At 66.2% G+C, this 26623-nt stretch overlaps 1 protein-coding gene across 1 annotated transcript; it reads right to left on the reverse strand.

Moving 5' to 3' along the window:
- On the reverse strand, positions 1-23626 carry DRC1 (dynein regulatory complex subunit 1). Its single transcript, XM_075925944.1, has 17 exons — positions 23428-23626; positions 21961-22048; positions 21311-21423; positions 18871-19054; positions 17360-17497; positions 16683-16769; positions 13789-13911; positions 11470-11609; positions 11028-11162; positions 10629-10864; positions 8795-8925; positions 7212-7301; positions 6571-6657; positions 4790-4986; positions 3054-3197; positions 673-775; positions 1-151 (listed from the first exon to the last, which is right to left on the reverse strand). The coding sequence occupies exons 1-17, from the start codon at positions 23562-23564 to the stop codon at positions 95-97; spliced, it is 2190 nt and encodes a 729-aa protein (XP_075782059.1). The 5' UTR covers positions 23565-23626; the 3' UTR covers positions 1-94.
- Between the last annotated feature and the right edge of the window lie 2997 nt (positions 23627-26623).

Raw genomic sequence — 26623 nt, forward strand, 5'->3', positions numbered from 1 at the left:
AGCTGTCTGCAAGGGGCTTTATTCCAGGACGGTCCCGGTTCCAGCTCCGGATGCTGGTGGGCAGGGACGTCCAGCACCGGCCACTCCCCGACCGTCACCGCGGCGTCAGGTCCATCACGTGGGTGGGCGGGATCAGCAGCTGCTCGTTCACCTGCGCCGGGCGAGCCGAGGCCACAATGAGGGCGAGGCGGCGTGGGGGTGAGCCCAGCCAGCACCCCTCCCCACTGACACGAGAGACAGAGGAGCCACGAGGCCTGGTGCCCATGGCCCCACCAGCCTTCCGGCCCCGTTTGGGGGCTCCCCTTTCCATGGGCCCGGGCTGCGAGGGCCGCGTGCCACGCCTGAATGCTCGGGTCCCGGCGCGGCAGGGGACGTGCTGCGCCCCCCACCCTCTTTACCCAGCTCAGACCACACGTCTCCCCCTCCTGCCCTCCTCTCCACAGAGCCCCCCCACGGCCCCTTCTGGCCCTGTGCCCATGCCCTGGCACCTCCACGGCCCCCTTGGCTGCTGGCAGAGGTGGCACATGCAGGCCCCTGCTGCAGCCCCAAGGAGCAGCCTGCTCCACCTCCCGCCTCTCCTCTGCCAGCAGCACGCCTGCGCCCCAGGCCTCTGCTCATGGCCAGGGGGCCGTGGGGCAGCCTGAGCCCTGAGTGGGCCCGGCCCCCGCTCACCTTGGAGGTGAGGTACTGGTGCAGCAGCATGTGCAGCTCCGCGTTCTGGTGCCGGAGCCCACCCACCTCGGCGAGCAGCTTCGCCCGCTGGCTCAGAACGGAGCTGCAAGGGGAGCGGAGTCGGTTAGCCCCCCAGGGCAGCGCCCCGCCCCACAGCGCCCCGGGGAGCTCGCCGCAGGGGGGCCGGGAGCAGAGTCGGTTAGCCCCCCAGGGCAGCGCCCCGCCCCACAGCGCCCCGGGGAGCTCGCCGCAGGGGGGCCGGGAGCAGAGTCGGTTAGCCCCCCAGGGCAGCGCCCCGCCCCACAGCGCCCCGGGGAGCTCGCCGCAGGGGGGCCGGGAGCAGAGTCGGTTAGCCCCCCAGGGCAGCGCCCCGCCCCACAGCGCCCCGGGGAGCTCGCCGCAGGGGGGCCGGGAGCAGAGTCGGTTAGCCCCCCAGGGCAGCGCCCCGCCCCACAGCGCCCCGGGGAGCTCGCCGCAGGGGGGCCGGGAGCAGAGTCGGTTAGCCCCCCAGGGCAGCGCCCCGCCCCACAGCGCCCCGGGGAGCTCGCCGCAGGGGGGCCGGGAGCAGAGTCGGTTAGCCCCCCAGGGCAGCGCCCCGCCCCACAGCGCCCCGGGGAGCTCGCCGCAGGGGGGCCGGGAGCAGAGTCGGTTAGCCCCCCAGGGCAGCGCCCCGCCCCACAGCGCCCCGGGGAGCTCGCCGCAGGGGGGCCGGGAGCAGAGTCGGTTAGCCCCCCAGGGCAGCGCCCCGCCCCACAGCGCCCCGGGGAGCTCGCCGCAGGGGGGCCGGGAGCAGAGTCGGTTAGCCCCCCAGGGCAGCGCCCCGCCCCACAGCGCCCCGGGGAGCTCGCCGCAGGGGGGCCGGGAGCAGAGTCGGTTAGCCCCCCAGGGCAGCGCCCCGCCCCACAGCGCCCCGGGGAGCTCGCCGCAGGGGGGCCGGGAGCAGAGTCGGTTAGCCCCCCAGGGCAGCGCCCCGCCCCACAGCGCCCCGGGGAGCTCGCCGCAGGGGGGCCGGGAGCAGAGTCGGTTAGCCCCCCAGGGCAGCGCCCCGCCCCACAGCGCCCCGGGGAGCTCACCGCAGGGGGGCCGGGAGCAGAGTCGGTTAGCCCCCTAGGGCAGCGCCCCGCCCCACAGCGCCCCGGGGAGCTCGCCGCAGGGGGGCCGGGAGCAGAGTCGGTTAGCCCCCCAGGGCAGCGCCCCGCCCCACAGCGCCCCGGGGAGCTCGCCGCAGGGGGGCTGGGAGCAGAGTCGGTTAGCCCCCCAGGGCAGCGCCCCGCCCCACAGTGCCCCGCGGAGCTCACCGCAGGGGGGCCGGGAGCAGAGTCGGTTAGCCCCCCAGGGCAGCGCCCCGCCCCACAGCGCCCCGGGGAGCTCGCCGCAGGGGGGCCGGGAGCAGAGTCGGTTAGCCCCCCAGGGCAGCGCCCCGCCCCACAGCGCCCCGGGGAGCTCGCCGCAGGGGGGCCGGGAGCAGAGTCGGTTAGCCCCCCAGGGCAGCGCCCCGCCCCACAGCGCCCCGGGGAGCTCGCCGCAGGGGGGCCGGGAGCAGAGTCGGTTAGCCCCCCAGGGCAGCGCCCCGCCCCACAGCGCCCCGGGGAGCTCGCCGCAGGGGGGCCGGGAGCAGAGTCGATTAGCCCCCCAGGGCAGCGCCCCGCCCCACAGCGCCCCGGGGAGCTCGCCGCAGGGGGGCCGGGAGCAGAGTCGGTTAGCCCCCCAGGGCAGCGCCCCGCCCCACAGCGCCCCAGGGAGCTCACCGCAGGGGGGCCGGGAGCAGAGTCGGTTAGCCCCCCAGGGCAGCGCCCCGCCCCACAGCGCCCCGGGGAGCTCACCGCAGGGGGGCCGGGAGCAGAGTCGGTTAGCCCCCCAGGGCAGCGCCCCGCCCCACAGCGCCCCGGGGAGCTCGCCGCAGGGGGGCCGGGAGCAGAGTCGGTTAGCCCCCCAGGGCAGCGCCCCGCCCCACAGCGCCCCGGGGAGCTCGCTGCAGGGGGGCCGGGAGCAGAGTCGGTTAGCCCCCCAGGGCAGCGCCCCGCCCCACAGCGCCCCGGGGAGCTCACCGCAGGGGGGCCGGGAGCAGGGCCGGGGGAGGGTCTGTCCACTCGATCACCACCACGAGAAGCAGGGGCACAAGACTGATGTGGACGATCCCACCGGCAGGCCCGTGTCTGCGGCCTGCAGGCTGAGCTGGGGCACGGCACAGCAGCAGGGCAGACGAGCCCCCCACGTGTGCCTGGGCAGGGGGCCAAGCAGCCCCAAGGGGCGTCCCGGTGAGCTGTGGGGCGGGCAGCGTGGGTCCCCGGCGGTGGGCAGGGGGCCAAGCAGCCCCGAGGGGCGTCCCGGTGAGCTGTGGGGCGGGCAGCGTGTCCCCGGCGGTGGGCAGGGGGACCTACTGGTATTTCTCCAGCGCCGCCTCCAGCGCCTCCCAAACCTGCAGCTTTGGCTCAGGGATGACGTGAGCCAGGGCTTCCCAGTACTCCGAGTCCTTGGAGTTGTCCCGCTCCTCCAGCACCTTCTTCGCCTGCGGCCGCTTCTCCCTGAATCGGAGAGAGGCGCCCGGGGCTCACGGCCCGGCCCGGGGAGTGAGAACCGGCCCGGGTCCGAGAGGAGGGGCCATGGGGGGGGCAGCGCCCGGGGGAGCGAGAACCGGCCCGGGTCCGAGAGGAGGGGCCATGGGGGGGGCAGCGCCCGGGGGAGCGAGAACCGGCCCGGGTCCGAGAGGAGGGGCCATGGGGGGGGCAGCGCCCGGGGGAGCGAGAACCGGCCCGGGTCCGAGAGGAGGGGCCATGGGGGGGGCAGCGCCCGGGGGAGCGAGAACCGGCCCGGGTCCGAGAGGAGGGGCCATGGGGGGGGCAGCGCCCGGGGGAGCGAGAACCGGCCCGGGTCCGAGAGGAGGGGCCATGGGGGGGGCAGCGCCCGGGGGAGCGAGAACCGGCCCGGGTCCGAGAGGAGGGGCCATGGGGGGGGCAGCGCCCGGGGGAGCGAGAACCGGCCCGGGTCCGAGAGGAGGGGCCATGGGGGGGGCAGCGCCCGGGGGAGCGAGAACCGGCCCGGGTCCGAGAGGAGGGGCCATGGGGGGGGCAGCGCCCGGGGGAGCGAGAACCGGCCCGGGTCCGAGAGGAGGGGCCATGGGGGGGGCAGCGCCCGGGGGAGCGAGAACCGGCCCGGGTTGGAGGGGGCCATGGGTGGGGCAGCGCCCGGGGGAGCAAGAACCGGCCCTGGTTGGGGGGGGCCATGGGTGGGGCAGCGCCCGGGGGAGCGAGAACCGGCCCGGGTTGGGGGGGGCCATGGGTGGGGCAGCGCCCGGGGGAGCGAGAACCGGCCCGGGTTGGGGGGGGCCATGGGTGGGGCAGCGCCCGGGGGAGCGAGAACCGGCCCGGGTTGGAGGGGGCCATGGGTGGGGCAGCGCCCGGGGGAGCGAGAACCGGCCCTGGTTGGGGGGGGCCATGGGTGGGGCAGCGCCCGGGGGAGCGAGAACCGGCCCGGGTTGGGGGGGGCCATGGGTGGGGCAGCGCCCGGGGGAGCGAGAACCGGCCCGGGTTGGGGGGGGCCATGGGTGGGGCAGCGCCCGGGGGAGCGAGAACCGGCCCGGGTTGGAGGGGGCCATGGGTGGGGCAGCGCCCGGGGGAGCGAGAACCGGCCCTGGTTGGGGGGGGCCATGGGTGGGGCAGCGCCCGGGGGAGCGAGAACCGGCCCGGGTTGGGGGGGGCCATGGGTGGGGCAGCGCCCGGGGGAGCGAGAACCGGCCCGGGTTGGGGGGGGCCATGGGTGGGGCAGCGCCCGGGGGAGCGAGAACCGGCCCGGGTTGGGGGGGGGGTCATGGGTGGGGCAGCGCCTGGGGGAGCGAGAACCGGCCCTGGTTGGGGGGGGCCATGGGTGGGGCAGCGCCCGGGGGAGCGAGAACCGGCCCGGGTTGGGGGGGGCCATGGGTGGGGCAGCGCCCGGGGGAGCGAGAACCGGCCCGGGTTGGGGGGGGCCATGGGTGGGGCAGCGCCCGGGGGAGCGAGAACCGGCCCGGGTTGGGGGGGGGCCATGGGTGGGGCAGCGCCAGCATCCGCCTCCCACTCCCTGTGGGCAGCGCCTGGCTTGGGGCTGCAGCCCAGCTCCCGCGCCGCTGGGGGCCCCTCACCTGGGCCTCTGGACGTCCCGGACGAAGGCCGTGAGGGCCTTGAGCACGTCGTCGGGGTGGAAGAGCACAGAGGACGGGGATGGCGCCGAGCTCCGCTGGGCCTGGCCCTCCTCCGGCTGGGCAGTGGGTCCCCCCTCGCCCTTCAGTGCAGCCCCGGCCAGGCCCTCGGCCCCCTCTTCCGCAGCCCCCTCCTCGCTCTGCGGGGCAGCCGGACCGGGGGTGAGTCCAGCCGGTAACACCCCCTCTCCCCCGACGTGCCCACCCGGGGGTGAGTCCAGCCGCACGACGGCTCGCCCGGTAACACCCCCTCCCCCGACGTGCCCACCCGGGGGTGAGTCCAGCCGCACGACGGCTCGCCCGGTAACACCCCCTCCCCCGACGTGCCCACCCGGGGGTGAGTCCAGCCGCACGACGGCTCGCCCGGTAACACCCCCTCCCCCGACGTGCCCACCCGAGGGTGAGTCCAGCCGCACGACGGCTCGCCCGGTAACACCCCCTCCCCCGACGTGCCCACCCGGGGGTGAGTCCAGCCGCACGACGGCTCAGCCGGTAACGCCCCCCCCCCCCCCCGACGTGTGCACCCGGGGGTGAGTCCAGCCGCACGACAGCTCAGCCGGTAACGCCCCGCCCCCCCCGACGTGTGCACCCGGGGGTGAGTCCAGCCACACGACGGCTCAGCCGGTAACGCCCCGCCCCCCCCGACGTGTGCACCCGGGGGTGAGCCCAGCCGCACGACGGCTCAGCCGGTAACGCCCCGCCCCCCCCGACGTGTGCACCCGGGGGTGAGTCCAGCCACACGACGGCTCAGCCGGTAACGCCCCCCCCCCCCCTCCCAACGTGTGCACCCGGGGGTGAGTCCAGCCACACGACGGCTCAGCCGGTAACGCCCCCCCCCCCCCCCGACGTGTGCACCCGGGGGTGAGCCCAGCCACACGACGGCTCAGCCGGTAACGCCCCGCCCCCCCCGACGTGTGCACCCGGGGGTGAGTCCAGCCACACGACGGCTCAGCCGGTAACGCCCCCCCCCCCCCCTCCCGACGTGTGCACCCGGGGGTGAGTCCAGCCACACGACGGCTCAGCCGGTAACACCCCCTCCCCCGACGTGTGCACCCGGGGGTGAGTCCAGCCACACGACGGCTCAGCCGGTAACACCCCCTCCCCCGACGTGTGCACCCGGGGGTGAGTCCAGCCACACGACGGCTCAGCCGGTAACACCCCCTCCCCCGACGTGTGCACCCGGGGGTGAGTCCAGCCACACGACGGCTCAGCCGGTAACGCCCCCCCCCCCCCCTCCCGACGTGTGCACCCGGGGGTGAGTCCAGCCACACGACGGCTCAGCCGGTAACGCCCCGCCCCCCCCGACGTGTGCACCCGGGGGTGAGTCCAGCCACACGACGGCTCAGCCGGTAACGCCCCCCCCCCCCCCTCCCGACGTGTGCACCCGGGGGTGAGTCCAGCCACACGACGGCTCAGCCGGTAACGCCCCCCCCCCCCCCGACGTGCCCACCTGGGGGTGTGTCCAGCCGCATGACGGCTCAGCCGGTAACACCCTGCAGCCCGCGGAGCCAGCGTGCCCAGGCGGGAGGCTGTCCGCCCTCTGTAGCCCTAGCGCGGGGCCTGTGACGGACGCCTGCTGTTACGGGCACAAAGCACGTGGGGCCCCACTCTGCCGGGGGGATGCAGCTCAGACACGGCTCGTTTCCGTGCCATGGTTGCCTCTGGAGCAGGCAGAGCGAGCCCAAGGCCCGTGCCGCCCCGGGAGAAGCCCGCGCTGCTCCTACCTGGCCAGAGGCGAGCTGCTGGGCTTTGAACGTCAGGAAGAAATCCACCAGGGCGTACACGTCCTCTTCATTGTCGATGCCCAGGGCCTGGGGCAAGGCAGAGCAGCAGCTGGTCGCGGCAGCCCCTGGGCCCGGGCGGAGCTCCAGGCCCCCCCCACCGCAGGGTGCTCAGCAGGGGGGCAGAGCGCCAGGTTCTGTCCGGCGGGAGGTGCCCCTCTGCACAGCACACGCTTGCGCTGGGGAAAGAGGGCAGGGCCCAGCTCCAAACCCAGCCCTCCCCCCAAAGCAGGGCAGAGGGGCCAGCCCTTAGTGGGCGCAGCAGGGGGGAGCCGTCTGCAGATGACAGGGGGCTGGAGGGCTGGGACGGGGGGAGCCGGAAGGCCCTGGAGGTCTTTGGGAAAGGGGGATTGGTGGCTTCAGCCACAGCCTGTCTCTTTCCTTCTGCCCTTCGCCTGCCCACTCCCCAGCTACGCCCGAAGAGAGAGCACACCGTCACGCCGCGCGAGTCCCCTCGGGCAGGGACCAGCCCCATCCTCTCCGCGCAGGCACCCGGCAGCAGCTCACTGCATCCCTTCCCCGGCACGGCGGGCGGGTCCCTGCCCTCGCCCTCGCCCGCTGCTCTGGGCCGGACGTCAACTGACCGCAAAGATGGCGTCCAGCTTCATGAGGGAGCGCTCCTGCCTCTCCAGCGGCTGCAGGAGTCCCAGCATCTTGCTCTCGATCAGGAAGCCCTGGGAAGGGAAGCACGAGACGAGCAGGATGGCAGGCGGAACCCGCCCCGGCACAGCTCTTAGAATCACAGACCCCCAGGGCGGGCAGGGGCCTCAGGAAGCATCGAGCCCGGCCCCCTGCCCAAGGCAGGACCAGTCCCACGCCATTTCAGCGGGGCCGCGTGCTCCCCGACAGCCGGGGCCCGACTCCAATCCCAACTCTGGGCTAACCACGGAACGGGGACCAGGTGATGGGGGCCATTTCTCCGGTGCAGCCGGTGTGTGGGGCCCTGGCCTGGTTACCCCTGCAATCCGCTGTCCCCCCGGGCACGTGGACCTCAGATGCCAGGGCAGGGGTGGGCAATAATTTCCGCAGGGGGGCCACAATGAATTTCAGTACATGGCCAAGGGGCAGGTCCACCCCAGAAGGGGCGGGGCCTGCATCTGAAGGGGCGGGGCCTGTGGCTGAAGGGGCGGGGCTGGGGACAGAGTTGTCCGGCCCAGAGGCTTTGAATTCAAGGCACAGTGAAAGGCTTGTGACTCCGCTGCTGCCGCACTGCCTGGCACCCCCCGGGGTTGCTGTGTCTATGTACAGGGCTTGCGGCTCCAGCCCCCGCCGCGACCCTGAGCCAGGAGCCATTGCAATCGGATCCTACGGCCAGGGGCGCCCCAGGCGGAATGCGCGATCGGCGCCCCTGCCTCCAGAGCCCTCAATGGCGTGACGGCGCCATAGGCGATGGCCTAGTCGGCCTGTACGCACCGGCCGCCCCTGCCTGCGACCTGGCAATTGGGTGGCACAGGCAGGCCAGCAACAGAAGGCGGCCAGATGCCGTCCGCGGGCCGGACCAGTGTTAGGGGGCCGGATCTGGCCCAGACTGCTCGAGTGAAAGGCGTTGCTCAGCCAGCAGAAGGCGCTGGGTGCGACAGCGGGAGAGAGGCACTCGGAGAAAGATCCCGGCAAGTCCAACCTGGCCACACGTGCTGGGTGACAGCGGGGACCCCGGCCAGCGCGGCTGGAGGTGGAAGGTGTCAGGGGCTCGGCGCTGCAGCCCGGAGCCATGGAAGGAGCGGCCGTGCCGTCTCTGCGGGGCCATTGCACCCCAGCAGTCTGCCCCCCCCATAGGCCTCTCCCGGGGAAGCCGCTTGGAGCTCGAGGAGGTGCTGCGAATGCAGCGGGGCCCGACACCCAGCCCATACTGCCGAGGGGCGGCAGGCAGGGGGCGAGACACCGCACACACACTCCCAGCCGGCTGGCAGATCAGACCTGATCCCGCCCCCCCAGCACAGCAGCACCACACGCCTGCCGCTCCGCACGTGCCACCCGGCCGAAGAGTTCGGACTTGCCCGGCACGGGGTGCCCAGCCCACAGGGACTGGCGACGGAAGCCCGGGCTCCAGAGCGGGGAGGCAGGAAAGGCCGACAGCCCCCGGCGGAGGCGCTGTGCGGAGAAGGGGCCGACCGGCCGAGGGCCGGACCCCTCTCAGCCCGGAGCCCCTGCGGCCGGCCCGACTCACCGACTCGTCGCACAGCAGCTCCAGGATCAGTTTGACGGTCTTTGCTGAGACGTGCCGGGGCGGCTTCGCCTCCTCGCCCGCCTCCGCTGCCTCTTTCCGACCCTCCTCCTCCTGCTCCGGCCGGCCGCTCTCTGAAGCACAAGGGGGAGCTCAGAAGGCCCATCCCCTGCCCTGCTCCTCACCTGGCCTAGGGACGCACCCAGGTATTTGCTGTCGGAGACTCTCGGGAGGGGGCCGTGACGGGGACGATCCACACCGGCGGCAATGCAAACCGCGGCAAGCGGCTCCCGGCGCGGCTCCCGCAGCACGGCCGCGAGGAGCAGGCTGGGGCGGGGCGGCCGGGAGCCGAGGCGGCTCCATTTCGAAGGGGATTTGCAGAAAAGGCGCAGGGCTGGCGGGGACACGGCCTAGTGGAGCTTTCGAAAGAGACGGGAGCTCCTGGCCCCAGCACCCGAGCACAGGCCCCCTAGGTCAGGGCGGGAGTCCCCTGCGCAAGGGGGGGCTGCAGGCCCACGCCGCCCGCTGAGCAGAGGCAGGGTCCGCTCTCCCGGCAGAGATCCGCTCGGCCAGCGCAGGGCAGGGCTCCCTCCAGCTGGCAAGGGAGGCGCATTTACTGACACTCAGACAGGATGGGAGGGTCAGGCCCGCTGAGAGGGGGCTACAGGGGGCACCGCCCGGGCCTGGTGACTCCAAGGGGCCCAGGGCTCTCGGCCACGGCTGCTGCTACTGCCCCAGGCCCTTTCAATCACTGATGCGGCTGGGGCTGCAGGAAGGCGCATGCTCCCCTCCAGTAGCATGTTAGCCCCGCCCACCCTCGCCCGCCCCTCCAGTAGCCTGTTAGCCCCGCCCACCCTCGCCCGCCCCTCCAGTAGCATGTTAGCCCCGCCCACCCTCGCCCGCCCCTCCAGTAGCATGTTAGCCCCGCCCACCCTCGCCCGCCCCTCCAGTAGCATGTTAGCCCCGCCCACCCTCGCCCGCCCCTCCAGTAGCCTGTTAGCCCCGCCTACCCTCGCCCGCCCCTCCAGTAGCCTGTTAGCCCCGCCTACCCTCGCCCGCCCCTCCAGTAGCCTGTTAGCCCCACCTACCCTCGCCCGCCCCTCCAGTAGCCTGTTAGCCCCGCCTACCCTCGCCCACTCCTCCAGTAGCCTGTTAGCCCCGCCTACCCTCGCCCACCCCTCCAGTAGCCTGTTAGCCCCGCCTACCCTCGCCCACTCCTCCAGTAGCCTGTTAGCCCCGCTACCCTTGCCCCTATCCAATGTCGTTAGCCCCGCCTACCCTCACCCACCCTTCCAGTAGCCTGTTAGCCCCGCCTACCCTTGCCCCTATCCAATGCCGTTAGCCCTGCCTACCCTCGCCCACCCCTCCAGTAGCATGTTAGCCCCGCCTACCCTTGCCCCTATCCTGCTAGTGCCCCCTGTCCTCCAATACCATTAGCCCAGTGACCAACCCCACACTTGTCCCCACTGACTCACGCTCACCTCCCCACCTGCCCACTAACCGCAGGATCATTAGCTCTGCCCACCCTCCACACCCTGTTGCCCTCTGCAATACTCTGCCAGCCTCTGTGGTCTCAAAGCCAAGTCAATGGGGAGCCCGTGGGGGTAGGGGCAAGAGGAATGGAGCAGCCAGGCCTGGCCGGGGCTCTCCGAACTGGACTGGGCCGCAGGGGATAACGAGGACAGGTCCCTCTGCTTCCTGCCACACCTCAGGGTTTTACCCCCACCTAGCAAGGAAAGCTGCTGCCCCCCTCTTGGCCCCAGGCGGAGGAGGTGGAGGGAGGTGACAGCAACAACCTGGAAGGGTGGAGACCCTGAGGGAAGGGATCGTGCCCCACCTGTTAGTGCCATCACCTCCTGGGCCAGCTTGCTGGCAGATTTCATGGTCTTGCGGTACACGACGGGGCCCACGTTGTCCAGGAACCAGTCGTCCGGCTCCACCCAGGGGAGCCCCAGCTGCTGGGTGTGAATGACGCGGTCGGCATCCAGCGCCTTCCACATCAGCCCTTTGGCTTCCTGCTCGTTCATCAGCCAGATCTCCAGGAACTTCTGGGCATCGATGACGGCAAAGTGTCTGCCGAGAGGGGACAGGCCCTTGCCTGTGAGCCCGGCAGCTTTCCCACTGCGGGCCGGCAGGGTCCCAGTGCGGGCCGGATACCCTCCCGGCGCTCGCCCGCAGGCGTCCGAGACTGCCCTGTGGGCGCCACCGTGGGGCCCGCAGCTGGGACCTCCTGTACCTCATTGTCCTCTGCAGATCCTTGTACTGCTCCACTATGCGCTTGTAGTCGGCCGTCAGGGTCTGGTTGTCCTCCTGGAACTGCTTTATCTGCTTGGCCAGTTTCAGCCGCAGATTATTGAGCACGTCGTGCAGCCTGGGGAGCAGAGCAGGGTGCTACTGACCAGCAGGCAGAGCCGGACATACGAGGGCTGGCGCGTCCCAGTGCGGCCAAGGAACGTGCTTCCAGCTGCCCCACTGGGCCCCTCCCCTCCCGTGGCCCAGCAGCACCTGGGGGCGGGTGGGGACTCTTCACGGAGCCCCTGCGCAAAGCCCGATTGCATGCAGTCTTTGGGGGGAGGGGGGGTTGTGTGCGGCAGTGAGAACATGGACTGCGGCCCAGAGCAGGCTGAGAACGGCTGGGGGCCCTGGTCCTGCCCCACACAAACGGGCCGAACTTTTACCGGTTGAGCTTCCGTTTCTGCTGGGATTTGATGATGGTGTTTTCCTCGTCCCGTTTCTTGAGCACCTGGAAGTTGTATTCCAGTTTCTCCTGGTTCAGCTGGTAAATGGCTTTCATCTGCTGCAGCTGCTGCTCCAGGATCTGCGAGTCCAAGCCAAACACAGAGCCGGCCTGGATTGGACCCGGGCAGGTTTGCAAGGACAGAGCCCCTCCTGCCTGGCCTCGGGGCTCTGGAAAGGGGCTGACTAGAAGGGGACTGCCCGGGCTCTAGCTCTCAGTGAAACTCCTTCTATGGAAGAAAGAGGAGCCACGTACAAAGCCCCCCCTGCTAGCAAGGGCTAAAGACATTCACGGCTAGAGTCCTAATGGAGCCTGCCACCCCGACTCAGGGCAACAGCTTCCCAGCCAGGGACCCCAGCCTTGCCCCTCACCAGCCCCCCGCCCTGTTCCTCAGCCGGCAAGCAGTCACAAGTGCAGAACTCCCTGCCCGCAGCCCCCAGCTAGGGACTAGGCACGTGTGTGCAGGGGTCCCCCAGCACACGGCGAGAGGCAGCAGCGACTGTCCGAGCTAACGCCGCACAGCGCGGGGGTCAGGATCGCTCTGCCTCCCTCCTGTGGGGCACGCTGCCGTTCAAGCGCGTGAGTCGGCACTAGGGACGTTAAATCTTGGTTAATCCAATACTCGAGTAACCTCCGGACTTCTTCTCAGTTAGTCGATTGTTCTAAAGTCCCTGGGGTGCCAGCGTGGGGTGCCAGACGGGAGCTGGTCCGCAAGGGGAGGCAGTTTAGAAACCAGCTTCCCTTGCAGACCAGCTGCCTGTCACCCTGTGCTGCTGCCTCTGATACAGAGGCAGCAGTGCACGGTGGCAGCACCCCCTGTCCAGGGAGGGTCTGAGCTCCCGGACCCTGTACGAGCTGGAAGTGAGCCAGGCTGCCTGCCCACCCGACTCTTAATACACTTGAAATGCAGAGCTGCAGCGGGGGTAGGTCCCGGACCTGGCGCAAACCAGAACTGAGCTGGGCTGCTGGCCAGGCTGCTAAAAAATGTACTGGGGGGAGCAGGGCCGGCCCGAGCCCTTTTGGCACCCCGGGCCCGGGCGCGTGGCACTGCCCCATGGCACACGACACATGTGTGGGACCGCCCCCGGGGCGCAGGACTGCCCCCTCACGGTGTGCGGGACCGCCCCCGGGAAGCAGAACCGCCCCCTCAGGGTGTGTGGGACCGCCCCCAGGGCACAGGACCGCCCCCTCAGGGTGTGTGGGACCGCCCCCGGGGAGCAGAACCGCCCCCTCAGGGTGTGTGGGACCGCCCCCAGGGCACAGGACCGCCCCCTCAGGGTGTGTGGGACCGCCCCCAGGGCACAGGACCGCCCCCTCAGGGTGTGTGGGACCGCCCCCGGGGAGCAGAACCGCCCCCTCAGGGTGTGTGGGACCGCCCCCAGGGCACAGGACCGCCCCCTCTGGGTGCATGGCGTATGCGCTGCCCAGCCCGGCCTGGTAGCACTGCTGGCGCGCACGCTGGGCTGTGCAGGGCCTCGCGGCCATAGGGGGAAGGGTGCTGCTGGCTGGCGCCACAGAGCCGGCGCTGCGGGAGCCGGGGGCGCGGCGCCTGATGGCAGCTGTAAGGGACGCCGCGTACCCCTTACAGCTGCCATCAGGCGCCCCCCATCGGTTGGTGCCCTGGGCAGCTGCCCGGTTTGCCCATGCCTCAGTCCGGCCCTGGGGGGGAGGGGGAATGCATGTATTCTGCAGCATTAAGCTGTAGGCTCATGCCTCTCGGTTCATCTACTCCTCTGTGACAGCCTGAGTCGGCACAGGGAGGGCTGTTTTGCTTCTCGGTGACAAGATCTGCAACAGGAAGGGCAGTTACGTAGGAAGCGAACTGTTGTGCCGGGCAGACCGGGGCTCAGCTAGCTCCTCTCGTGGCTGAGCAGCCAGTACCGGCAGCTCCACGGGACACCGCGATCCCGGCTCGCTCTGGACGAACGCCCTCCGGAGCCCACTCGGAGGGTTTCACCCTTGCAGCAGGCAGGCAGCGTGTGCCTCGTGGCGTGGCGGCACCGCCAACTCGCTGCTGCTTGTGGCTCATTGCGCCAGCTGGAAGTGATGAGAGATCGGGGGGGCGGGCTGAGCAGGCAGGAGGGAGCAGGCCAGCCGGGCGGGGGTACCGCTAGCCCAGGCTGAGCATTTGAGTGTCTCCCCCTCAGAGTACAAGCTGTGCTGGCTGCTGCTAGGTAGGCAGGGCGCTTGGCCCGGCGTCGCCACGTTCTCCTTACGGGCCCTATGCACTCAGCGGGGGCCTGTGTCCCTCCCCTCCAACCTGCACGTCGGTCTCCAGCTGGATTTTGATGGCGGTGTACTCCTCGGAATCCTGCACCCGCAGCTGATCCAGCTGCTTCTCGTACTCCTCCACCTTCTTCATGCGTGTCACCAGGTTCTCCAGCTGCGGGCAGGAGACCAGGGGTGGGTCAGGTGGCCACAGAGAACCCCCCTGCTCGGCTCGGCCCTCACAGGCCCAGCTGCCTTGGCCGTTCTGAAGCAAAGATGGGCAGGGATCGCAGCAGCCCAGTGGGGACAAGGTACCCCTAGGCCAGGGCTGGGGAACCCTTTTGGGGTCGGGGGGCCATTGGCCCACAGAAAACCAGGCGGGGGCTGCACACAAAACCCCCTCACTGGCGCGGCGCCCGGCTGAGAAGGAGAAAGATGCTCCCCCCAGTCTCCTCCCACCCCAGAGCCTGGGGGACCAGGCTAGTCGATTGTGTGTGCTCCGGCCCCGTGGCGAGGCAGCAGGGGGACTGGAGCACCCGTGCAGGCTCCCCAGTGCAGGAGGGGGTGGGATCCAGGCAAGCTGGGGGCTGTATCCGGTCCCTGGGCCTGAAGTTCTCGATCCTGCCCCAGGTGATATTTCCCTAAGCCAGGCTCGAGTGACCCACCCTGTGCCCAGCACCAAGCAGACTCTGTCCCCTGGACCCTCTGCCTTCCCTTGCACAGTGCAGATGGGGCCTGTCGCGGGTGTGGGTGCGACTGTGGGACAGAGCCAGACACCTGCTCTGGTCCCTGCCTGCCTGCCCACCGGCTCGCCGGGTGCCCCGGCCACCCCTTCCCTTCCAGGCCCCTGCGGTGCGGCCGGCTGTTCCCACTCGGCCGGGGCTCTCCATTCACATCCAAGCTGCCACAAAGCCGCCATGCGGCAAGGAGTCTGAGTCTGGCTCTGGCGCTCAGCTGGGGTGACTCTGCGCAGCTCCACGGAGGACACGGGGAGCTCAGCAGATCTGCACCAGCTGGGGAGGTGGCCCACGCAAAAACTTAGTGGGAAAAGACCGACCACATTTAGGATGCCCCATGGGTGCCCATCACCATGGTATCCAGCCCCCCTGCGCGGACTCGAAGGCGGCTCTGCCAACGCTGCTGGCCCTGTAGCAGAGCAAAGCAGCCGGCCCTGGGAAGGCCGTGGGAATGCTGGGAGCCCTAGGCCAGCGCTGCTCCGAAGCACCGAGCCGTATTTCACCCTGCCTACCTGCGGGGGCTGCGCCCGATGGCCTCTTGAGCACCCTCCCAGCCCTGCATGCCGAGATGGCAGAACAGCACCACAGGCCTGGCAGGGAACCGGAGAGGCCATCTAGTCCTAGGCTCCTTCCCTTTCTGTCAGTGGCCACGGAGAATCCCCGATCCCCGTCCTCTTCACAACAGCCCTGCACAGATCTGAGAACGGTCAGGATCACAGACCCCTCGCACTGCAAGGGCCCTCGAGTCCAGCCCCCTGCCCTCACGGCAGGACCCAGCACCGTCTAGAACAGGGGTTCCAACCTGTGGGTCGGGACCCAAATACAGGTCGCCATTCCATTTCAAAAGGGTCGCCAAGCGTCTCCCCAGGTGGCTCTGCCCTCTCACCTCCCCTCGTTGTTGAATTGTCCTGGGTCACCAAGTCTTCCTGCATTGTCAAAATGGGTCCCCATCTGGAAAAGGCTGGGAACCGCTGGGCTAGACCATCCCTGACCGGTGTCTGTCCAACTGCTCTGAAATCTCTCCAGGGATGGAGATTCCACAACCCCCCTGGGCAATTTATTCCAGTGTTTCACCACCCGGACAGGCAAGAAGTTTTTCCTAAAGTCCGACCTAAACCTCCCTTGCTGCAGTTTCAGCCCATTGCTCCTTGTCCTGTCCTCAGAGGCCAAGGGGAACAATTTTTCTCCCTCCTCCTTGTTACATTCTGGCTGTGTCTACGTTGGCAAGATTTTGCGCAAAATCTTGCCGCCTGTCTACACTGGCCGCGAGTATTTGCGCAAGAACAGTGACATTCTAATGTACAAAATCAGTGGTTCTTGTGCAAATACTCTGACGCTCCCGCTCAGGGATAAGTCTTCTTGCACAAGTGTCCTTGCACACAAGAGGCCAGTGTAGACAGGTAACATCAATTTCTTGCGCAAGAAAGCCCAATAGCTAAAATGGCCATCGGAGCTTTCTTGTGCAAGAGAACGTCCACACTGGCACGGATGCTTTTGCACAAAAGCAAATCTTTTGCGCAAAGGCACATGCCAGTATAGACGCTCTCTTGCACAAATACTATTAACGGAAAAACTCTTCCGTTAAAAGTATTTGCACAAAATCATGCCAGTCTAGATACAGCCCCTATGTATTTGAAAGCTGCTCTCCTGTCCCCTCTCAGTCTTCTCCTTTCCAAACGAAACAAGCCCAATTCCTTCAGCCTCCCCTCAGAGCTCATGTTCTCTAGACCATTCCTCGTTGTTGCTCTTCTCTGGACTTTTTCCAATTTCTCCACATCTGAAGAACTGGAACTCCATCCCAGAACTGGACACAAGACTCCAACTGAGGCCTAACCAGCGCAGAGCAGAGCGGAAGAACGACTCCTCGTGTCTGGCTCACCACACGCCTGTTCATGCTGCCCAGAATCACATTTGCTTTTTTTGTAACAGCATCACATTGTTGACTTATTTTAGCCTGTGGCCCACTCTGACCCCCAGATCCCTTTCTGCAGGGCTCCTCCCTAGACACTCCCCGTTCTGTGTGTGTGAAGCATCTCATTCCCCTGCCAGGCACTGAGCTGCTCTGCCCACCCCGGCCCCTGGGAATCCCAGACTCTCCAACGTCAAGCGCAGGCGCAGGGACTGAGACGTGCTGCCGCTTGGTGGCGCGGAGCAGCGGCAGGCGCAGGAACCTTCCTGGGCTGATCACAACGCCCCTCCGGGCCCTCACCTCCTGCGCGTTGTGGGCCTGCATGGCTTGCTCCCACTTCTTCTTATTGCTGCTCAGCAGCTCGCGCCGCTCCAGCTCGAAGGCTTTCTGAGAAGGAGACAGCGCTGTGAGCGGGTCGCCCTGCACAGCCCAAGGCCCAGCCCTGCCTGCTGCCAGCTCTGCCGTGCTGGAGGAACCTTGTTTGTCAGGCCGAGCGCTGCGAGCAACCAGAAGCGGCTTCTGGGATGGAAGCTAGGTCCCGGTCACTGCCAGGTGCCCCCCAGACTCAGGTGCAGCATGCTCTCTCTGTGCTCAAGGCCACACTGGGATTCAGTGACTCGTACACCCTAAACTCGTGGGCCAGGGGGTGAAACTCTCTGGCCTCTGTGCTACTGAATGGTCCCTTCTGGCCGCACACACCCGGGAACGAACAGCCCCACACACAAGCAACTGTCAGGCTCTCCTGACCGTGGGAACTGCGAGAGGAAAAGACCCCAGGATCGCTGGGCCCCCGGCAGCTCATCCCCCTTGTTATTTCCATCTGGCAAAGGAGGAGCTCTGACCCAGAAACACCTGCCTGCAGCCCGCAACCCAGCGTGGCGCGCCAGAGAGCCCGTCCATTACGGAGCACTCCTGGCGGATTTGCCAGGGCAACCATTCACTGCTTGCTCCCGGCCTGCTCAGAAGCTGCTTGCTACCTCGATCTGTGTGAGTTCCCGGCGGTAGGTTTTCATTAGGTTTTTGATCTGCTCCTCCATTCTGTCCAGCAGCAGGCTGATGTCGTCCGCCTGCTTCTTGAGATCCTTCACGTACTGGTCATCTTTGCTTTTCAGCTCCTGCCGGAGAGGAGAGGAGTGGAGACGGGACTGACTAAGGGTTCTCTGGCTTGTGCAGTGCCGCAAGCAGCCAACATCTGACCCTACAGGCGGCAGGGAAAGGGACTTGGGCGAGGAGTGAGGCACGGAAGAGTGGTTAGGAGAGAGAAGAGAGGACGGGAAGATCTACCATGTATGCCAGTTGAGATGAAGGAAGCCCCAATGCTTGGGCTACTGCCTGGACTCGGGACAGGCCTAGACAGCCCCGAGAGCCTAGGAAGTGAACTGTAGGAACAACCCTGCACTGACAGGAGATGCACTAGGGTGCTTGGCAGCTGTTCCAGCCCGAATGTGTGTGCAGGCAAGAGCGGTAACAGACACACGAGCCACTACAGCGCTTCGCAGCCCAGCTATCCCCTGCCACCCACCACTGCGGTAGCGGATTGCCTGCCACATAAACCCAGTGCTCGGGCGAGCGCCAGCCAGCTGCAGGGGCACAGAGAGCTCAGCATGGGGAGGGGTCACTCTGGTGTTCAGTCGAGGGGGCAGACCCAGAGGACTTACGTGTCTACTCCACCAGCAGTTCACAGCTCATTTTTCACACAGCGAAAGGTACTTGATGCTCCCAAGTAGCCAGCTCAGCCCCGGCCCCTCCGCCCGCAGGCCCCCCAGGCCGGCCCCTCTGCCCGCAGGCCCCCCAGGCCGGCCCCTCCGCCCGCGGCCCCCCCCCAGGCCAGCCCCTCCGCCCACAGCCCCCCCAGGCCGGCCCCTCCGCCCGCAGCCCCCCCAGGCCGGCTCCTCCGCCCGCAGCCCCCCCAGGCTTTGCTTCTGCAAGACCAAACACGATTGGCTGACCTCTGCCCTCCGCTGCCCGGGTGATACCATAGGGAGCTGCAGGCATTTCTAGAATGCCCTGGCCAAAAGCCTGCGCCTTGCCCAGCCTGTGGAGAGACGGGGCACCGCTCTCAGTGCCCCCAACACCCCGCCCACCCTCAGGACTTTGCGAGGAAGCAACAGGAACCTTGACTCGTGACTGTGCCCCGTCACTGGCAGACACTAGCATGGGATGGGGCATTTTCTGGGACAAGGCTATTCAGATAAATCTCTGGGCGGGAAGCCCGTTTCCTTCCCAAGAAAGGGGCTGGCCGCTTGCTGTGCTGCTAGCGTGGGGCTGCTCATCCGAGTCCACGCTGCCAGACGTGAGCGCGTGCGGAGTCCATATCTGCGGGTTTGTTATTGTAGGGTAGCGCACTACCCTGGCCACAGAGAAGAGATGGTCAGTTGTGGGTGCCTTATGCTTGGACAGGGCCCCCTACCACTACCATACCCCAACCAGACCTCTTGTGCCCACAACTGTGTCCCCACGCCCTCAGCTTCCCGCTCAGGCAACCTACCTGCTGCAGTTCGCTGATGAGCTTGTTCTTCTCCTCGATGAGCAGCGCGCACTGCTGCTGCTGCTGGTTGAGCACTTCCCACAGGTCCTGCGGGATGGTCTTCTCCCGGGCCGAGCCCCATTTCGAGGTGATCTCTTCAAACTTGTCCTGGTTAGTCTTGGATTCATTCTCCAGTTTCTCGAGCCTGCAGGGAGCAGCCAGCACAAGCCAGATGGAGGATGTGGCAGCTGCTCTTAGAGCCATCCACGCTGACGTTATGGTACAAGCTTTCTGGGCAGCCAGCGTTAGGGGCTAACTCGCTTTCAAACCAAAGGGTAGACAAGAGCTGAGCAAGGCAACAAGCTTTACTGCAGCCCTAAGGATAGGCTCCGTCCCCAGCTAGGGAAGGCTCCGTGCACTAAGCACCAGGGCTCTGCAGCCAGTATGTACAGTAGACTGCCGATAATCCGGAACCTTTGGGACCTAGGTGGTGCCGGATTATCGGATAAGACGGACTATGAGGATGTAGTATGAGCTGGGGATACTATGTACAGTAGTGTGCAGCACTGGCTAATCAGTTACACCAGTGGTCCCCAACGCGGTGCCATGGCGCCCACCGGGGCATTTATGTGTGCCAGCCGAAACATCTGGGCTGGTGCCAGCCTTGGGTGCAGGATGCGTGGGCGGCCCCTGCCTCGGGTGCGCGGCACATGCGTGGTGCCAGCCCAGGGCGCGTGGGTGGCCCCTATCCCTGGAGCGCGGCACATGTGCGGTGCTGGTCCCGGGTGCATGCGTGGCCCCTGTGACGTAGTGGGGGGGAACTTGCTAACCCCCACTGGCTTCCCTGGGTACCAGCCCAGAAGGACAGGCCATGAGTCATTATGCAAAGAGGGGCTCTCAACCTGTTTGACCAGCCACCCCCCAGGGAGAGGAACAAAGGAAGGTGGATGCTGCCCCTGGCTAGGGGCAGGGCTGGAAGAGAGAGAGTTAGTTCCTGTCTGGAAAGCAGGGGAGAAGGACCTGGGGAGGGGGGCTGGGATTCCCCCATCTCAAGGGGGGCACTGAGGCCTCTTAGCCTCAGTTCCTGTAACCAGATTACATCTGTGCTGTGCTGTGCTGTGTCCTGGAGAAGCATTAAACTACCTCCATTCTCCTGGCTGGTGGAGTCTGTTTGTGCCATTTCGGGGGTGCAGGAGACGGGGGACCCCAAAGCGCCGTCACAGCCCCGCCCCCGGCAGCCATGAAAGGTTGGGGACCACTGACTTACACTATTAATCACTTAAACTATTAATATAGTAACTTAAAACACTTAACACAGCGCTTTATTTCCTTAAACACAAAAATGATACACTCAGCACTAACACAGTCTGTAAATTATTCACTTAAACACTCACTAGGCTCTTGCCATTTTGATGCCAGACTATCGAGAGTGCTGTACAACTGGATGCCGGACTATTGGAGTTTTACTGTACAAGGCCCTGCGAACATGGCTGCAGGAAAAGAAGTGCCCGGTCTATCTCAGAGCCCTGGGAATGCACCGGATTGAGAGGGAGCACATCGCACTCGCAGAAATTGGTCAGAGGGAAACACTCCTCTGGCAAGCTGGGTCTGTCAGGAGACCAATGTTGCAGCAGCCGCATCGTTACCACCGCTAAAGAACTCCAGCAGCAGTGGTGTCAGCATTAGCAGAAAATGCTGGATCTGTAGCTGGTACAATACACACTTCCCTCCCACCCAGCCCAGGCAGTGACACTCCACCTGGGCTGGATGGGCCCTTGCCAGGGACCTTGGGGCAGTTTTCTCTTTCCTAATGAGACTTCCAGCACCGCTTCCAGCCCAGAGATGGTCGCAGGTCATCTAGGAACTAGCCCAGGACAAAACCATTGCACGCGGTCCCCTCCCAAAGGCTCACTTTTCATAGCAGTCCCTTTGCTCTCCGGTCCCCACAGGCTCCTGTGGAGTGCCATGAAAATGACTGGGTCCATTCAGCAATGCTGGAATTGTTTGCTCGTGACAACTGGCAAGTCCCATAGCAGGGGGAGGAGGCTGAACAATCAGGCTTCATCAGTACAGTCCCAGAGGAGAGGCCAGTGAGGGTGGTGGCTAAGACAGCCTGCAGGTCACCGAGTTTTCACAAGCAATCGCCATCCCCTTCCATCCCAGAGTGTGGGCTGAGGAAACTACACAGGCCAGCATGCAGTGCTCATTCCAGAGCCAATCAGGCAGGCGGCACGGCATGCTGGGACCTGCCACCTCTCCACACCCGCCCTGCCTGTTACAGAGAAGGGTGGCTGCAGTTTGCTCTTATGTACGTTAAGCGCAGTTCTCGCCTCCCAGCGAGTTGCCAAAGGGCCCAGGCTGATCAGCGTGTGGACAGCCCTGGCCTGAGCTGGTCATTGCAGGATCTGGCCCGGGAGCAGCCTTCCTACAAGTGGCACAGCAGAGACCTGGGATCTCTTACCTCTGTCGCTTCAGTTCATCCTCCTCAGCCCTCCTGTGGGTCTCCCTGGCATCGGCAGCCACCTGGATATTGGTCACAAGCTGTGTGCCATCGTGGAGCAGCTTGGCCAGCCTCTGTGAACACAGCAAAATGACAGAGCACGCCCCCAGGCCAAGGGGCTCCAGGGCTACCTGGCTAGCATTCTTCAAACCTGGCCGATAGTTTGGCTCCTACATCCCTATCTAGGTACCCAAATAAAAGTCTGGCCATCTGCTGCTTCTATGGAAGAAAAAAGACTCGTTTTGAGAGGACTCCCAGCATGGAGCCCTTTGCCTCACCGGGCCCCGCACAACAGGTGTTGTACTGGGAGGCGCGGTGTGGCGTGTGTGCTGGCCAGGCTGTGAGTGGAGAGCTGGAAACAGGCGGCGGTTTTCAGGAACTCCTGAAGGTGAACATGTAGAGGGAGCTGGGGGTGCTGCGGATTTCTCAGGAGCATATGGGCCGCAGAGGCCCCGGCACAGGGACGTGTTTTTCAGAAATGAGTTCCCAACAGTACAGCTCATGTGACTGTGCTTTGTCAAAAGACACAGCACCACTGGGATGCCAAAGGCCACCTGAAAAGGAGTCTAGAGCCAAATGTGACTCAGTGGCCCGCACTGATTGGTCCTGACCTGCCTACTTTCTTCTATCTGTTTGTGGCTCCGGCTGAGCTCTTCTGCCTCAGCCTTATTCGCATCTGGATCTTCTCCGAGGGCCTCCCTGTGCGGAGGGAAGAGAAAGTCTTTAGCAGCAGGCCACTTTCCATACCTTAACGAGCCGGCCCACCGAGTGCTGTGATCCCACAGGGCTCTGCAAGGGCGGCTCATCTCCGAGTATCCACATGAATTCTTAGTGGTTACTGGACTATCTATAGACCCCAGGGGCAGGGCTGGCAGCCAGTGGCTCCGGCCCCACTCCCGGGGAGCCCCCACCACTCTGCGCTGCTGCCTCTGGATCTGCCCGGGGGGCCAGTTTAAAATTCAGCTCCCTGGGCAGACCGGCTGCCATCTGCCCGGTGCGGAGACAGCAGCGTGGGGGGCCGGGCGGGAGCTGGGCTGAGGGGAGCCAGTTTAGAAACCAAACCAGCTGCCTTCGCAGACCGGCTCCCTACTGCCCTGTGCTGCTGCCTGGGATGGTGGGTCCAAGCTCCCCATGGACAGAGGCCGAGCGTGGGGTGGGAGATGGCACCCTGAAGCATGGGGAGGGGGCGGTTCCGGCTTGGGGGGTTTGGTTTGAGGGGGCTGGTGCTGGTTGGGGGGGCAGGTTCTGATTCAGGGGAGGCCAGTCGGGGCTGGTTGGCAGGGGTCGGTTCGGGGGGGGGCCGGTTCCGGGTCGTGGGGGGGGGGGCGGTTCCAGTTCGGGGGACGGTTCCGGTTCAGTGGGGCAGTTCCAGGTCGGGGGGGCGGTTCCGGTTGGGGGGTCGGTCGGTTCCGGGGGGCAGGGTGGGGGGGCCGGTTCCGGTGCCAGGGGGTGGGGGGGCCGGTGCCGGGGGGCCGGTTCCAGTTGGGGGGTGGGTCGGTTCCGGGGGGCGGGGCGGGGGGGCCGGTTCCGGGGGGCGGGGCGGGGGGGCCGGTTCCGGGGGGCGGGGCGGGGGGGCTGGTGCTGGTGCCGGGGGGCGGGGCGGGGGGGCTGGTTCCGGTGCCGGGGGGGGGGCCGGTTCCGGTTGGGGAGTCAGTCGGTTCCGGGGGGCGGGTCGGGGGGGCCGGTGCCGGTGCCGGGGGGCGGGGCGGGGGGGCCGGTTCCTGTTCCGGGGGGGGGGGCCGGTTCCGGGGGCGGGGAGGCTGGTTCCGGGGCCGGGGGGGGGCGGTGCCGGGGGGCGGGTCGGGGGGGTCGGTCGGTTCCGGGGGGCGGGGCGGGGGGGGCCGGTTCCGGTTCCGGTTCCGGGGGGCGGGGCGGGGGGGCCGGTTCCGGTGTCGGGGGTCGGGTCGGGAGGGGGCCGGTTCCGGTTCCGGGGGTCGGGTCGGGGGGGGCCGGTTCCGGTGCCGGGGGGGGGGCCGGTTCCGGGGGTCGGGTCGGGGGGGGCCCGGTTCCGGTTCCGGGGGTCGGGGCGGGGGGGGGGGCCGGTTCCGGTGCCGGGGGGGGGCGGGGCCCGCTCTCACCGGCGCTTGGCCTCCAGGCGGGCGGCGATGCGGAGGCGCCGGGCGGCGATTCGCTCCTCCTGCCGCTCGGAGCTGAGGGACGGGACCAGCGCGCCCGGCTCCCCCCCGCCCCCCTCGGCCAGCGCCGCCCGGCTCATCCCCGCGGCCAGGCCCGGACCCCGTCGCCAGGCAACGCGCCGCGCGGCCCCGGGCCCCGCCCCTCGGGACGTCACCCGGCCCCGCCCCCCGCGTGTGCAGCCAGGGTCACGCGCTGCCAGGAGGCTTCCCCCCTTCCTGCCAGATGCTATGCCAGGGGCAGCGTCCCTGCAAGGAGGGGGGGTGAGGGCCATGGGGGGGGCCTCCTGCTGCTCCCCTGGGCCGAGATTCCAGCCACGGGGAAAGCCTCCAGGCCAGGCGCTTTCTGCACCGCAGCTGCCCGCTGGGGGGGGGGGGGGGGGGGGGGGGGGTGGAAGCAGCAGCGTGCAGAGCGGTCCCCAGCGCCCCACGGGCTCCAGCAGGCCCAGCCCTAGTGCAAGGCAAATGGCTTGGGTCCCTGTGCCTTTGGGGCACCGCACTGCTGAATTCACCATCCCCGGGGCCCCACTCCCCGTGTCCTGCCTTGGGCCCTGCAAACCCCTTGGCTGGGCCTGAGATCCAGCCCTCAAGCTTCCCCCCGGAGCAGGAAGCCAGCTAGTGCTCCAATCTCACACGGGGCCCCCATAGGACTGGAGCACCAGTGCAGGGGGAGTAGCCCAGAGCCCATGGCTCACCTGCAAGATGGTCTCAGACCACACTGAGCCCCACTGCGTAACAGCAAGGCTAGGGCCTGTTTCTGTGGCCACATTATAAAGCGTTTGCATGGCTGTAATTTAGAGGGAATGTGAGGATGTGACTTTCCGCCCCCTAGGCTCATAGCTGCTGCTCCCAATACAGCTGCACACAATGTAGGATCAGGCTGTTAATGGGACCCTGTTGTAGCAACACCCACCATCACTGGCTAAGATCTGTTCCTTTAAGATGTTTTTAAAAGTTTGCTAGCGTTCTGCCTGTCCAGAAACCAAACCACTTAGCCCTTGTGGTCATTAACTCATTTTGTTATCGTCAGGCCTTCATGGGCCCCACTTCTCCACCACTTGTCTGGAGGGGTCCCTGTCTGGGTCAGCAAGGGGCAACCATGAGCGGGCCTCCAGCTGAGTGGGGTGCAAGAGTGTCATCACCAAGCCGGGCTCCCGGGATAGGGGAGTTTTGCTAACTGCGCTTGCGCACCTAAGATGTGCCGACTGAAGAACTTTGCTTGGCTGCAGGGGGAGCGTATGGTTCTCTCTGTCCCTGTTGTGGGTAATCCACACCTCTCACAGCATGTGCCCTGCTTTACACGTGTGAGACTTTCGTAACAGTGGCAGGAAAAAAAAAATCTACGCTGCTGAAAACCAGCAGAATTTGGCAACCCAGTGCATGGGCGACAGTCAATGAACGGTCACGGGGGCCAGACTTAGGACGTGGTTCTTTGATTGTTTCTTCCTGTTCCACAGTTCAGTTCGCTACGTTTAAATCAACTCAAGGTGGTGGGGGAGGGACTGGCTAAAGAATTGTTACAATCTGTAAGGATTGATTGGTAACATGTAGAAAAAGGATTGGTTCCGATTTCGCTAAGTGGGACTCGAGTGTTACTGTATGAACTGGTGTGATGTAGTGTGGGTACCTTGCTGGTTGCTAGGCTTGGGTTGTGAGTGACCTCCACTGGCTGCTGTTTGTACCACTGCCCAGCCGAGTAGCTGATGGGAAAGGAAGGTCACCTGTTCGACCAGTTACCTTCCTTTGTTCCTCTCCCTGGGGGGTGGAATGCCGCCCCTGGCTGGGAGGCAGGGCTGGAAGAGAGTTAGTTTCTGTCCCGGAAGCAGGGGAGAAAGAGCTAGGGAGGGGGCTGGGATTGTAGGGCCCAGCCAGCCCCCATCTCAAGGGGGGGGGCACGGAGGCCTCCTAGTCCCAGTCCCTGTAACCAGATTACATCTGTGCTGTAACCTGGAGGAGCAATAAACTCCCTCTATTCTACTGGCTGGTGGAGTCTGTTCATGCCATTACAGGGGTGCAGGAGACAGGAAAACCCTAACGCGCCGTCACAACTGGGGTCCAAAAGGATGCTCTTGGAAACTAACTCTAGGAGACAGCCCAAGATCAGAGCTTCTGCCTGTCACCACCATGAAAAGACTGGAGTCCCCCAGATGACCTGACCCCGATTGGCCAGCAGGAAATGTTGGTTACTCATCTTGGGAGTGGCGAGATGGTCTGCTTCAGACTGTCCTGGTAACCGTTAATGGACTGAGGATAAGGATATTAGTGAGTAAGGCTCTTTCCCCGGTAGAAGACCCCACTCATTCTGTGCAAGTTTACCCCAGAGCCCTAAAGGCAGGTGCACCCAGAGTATGCGCCAGTAAGAGAAATGTGTGTGGGCAACATTGCAAGTCCACGTGTATCCAGGAACCTCCTCCCTCAGCTGTTTGATGCGGTGCCAGCTCCAACAAAATTGAGGACCTGATTGGACCTAGTCTGAACAACCCTCAGGTCCTCAGAGGTAGAGGGGCAAGCCCCCACCAAAGCAGGCAACGAGAAAAGCGTTTAAAGGTTTGGAAAATGTTATTCTTTACTGAAGTTTCATTTTTTAAATCTCGGTTTACAATAAATATTTACCAGCAATAACCTCAAACTGATTAGTAATAGAGATGCAGCCGTGTGAGTCTGGCCTTGCTGAAACAAGAGACAGGACTTTGCAGCACTTTAAAGACTAACAAGATGGTTTATTAGGTGATGAGCTTTCGTGGGCCAGACCCACTTCGGAATTCAAATCCACGGCAGCAGTCTGGACTCCCAACAACAGAGAGCCAGGGCCCGCGATAAGACAAGCCGGTTTGGCAGCACTCTGCCCTGACGAGACAGATTTATACGGGATTTCTTTTGAAATAAAGCTCTGTACAAGCACTTGCTTAGCTGCGGCTGGCCCTGGCCAGGTGACAGGCTCACTGGGGTGGGATTCAGCCCCCATCACTGATAAGCAGTGTCTCAGAGCCAAGCTACCAGCTCCCATTCACACAGGGCCAGGCTCAGGAAAGGTGAGGGGTCCACGTGGCCACAGAAGCTTTTGTTTGTGTTGGTAGGGAGTCCCTCCCCCGGCCCTCCGACCAAAGAACAAAGGGAGCAGAAGCAGGCAGGTGTATGCTAA

This window comes from Pelodiscus sinensis, chromosome 3 (genome assembly GCF_049634645.1).
Source record: "Pelodiscus sinensis isolate JC-2024 chromosome 3, ASM4963464v1, whole genome shotgun sequence".
NCBI classification, from domain to species: Eukaryota; Metazoa; Chordata; order Testudines; family Trionychidae; genus Pelodiscus; species Pelodiscus sinensis.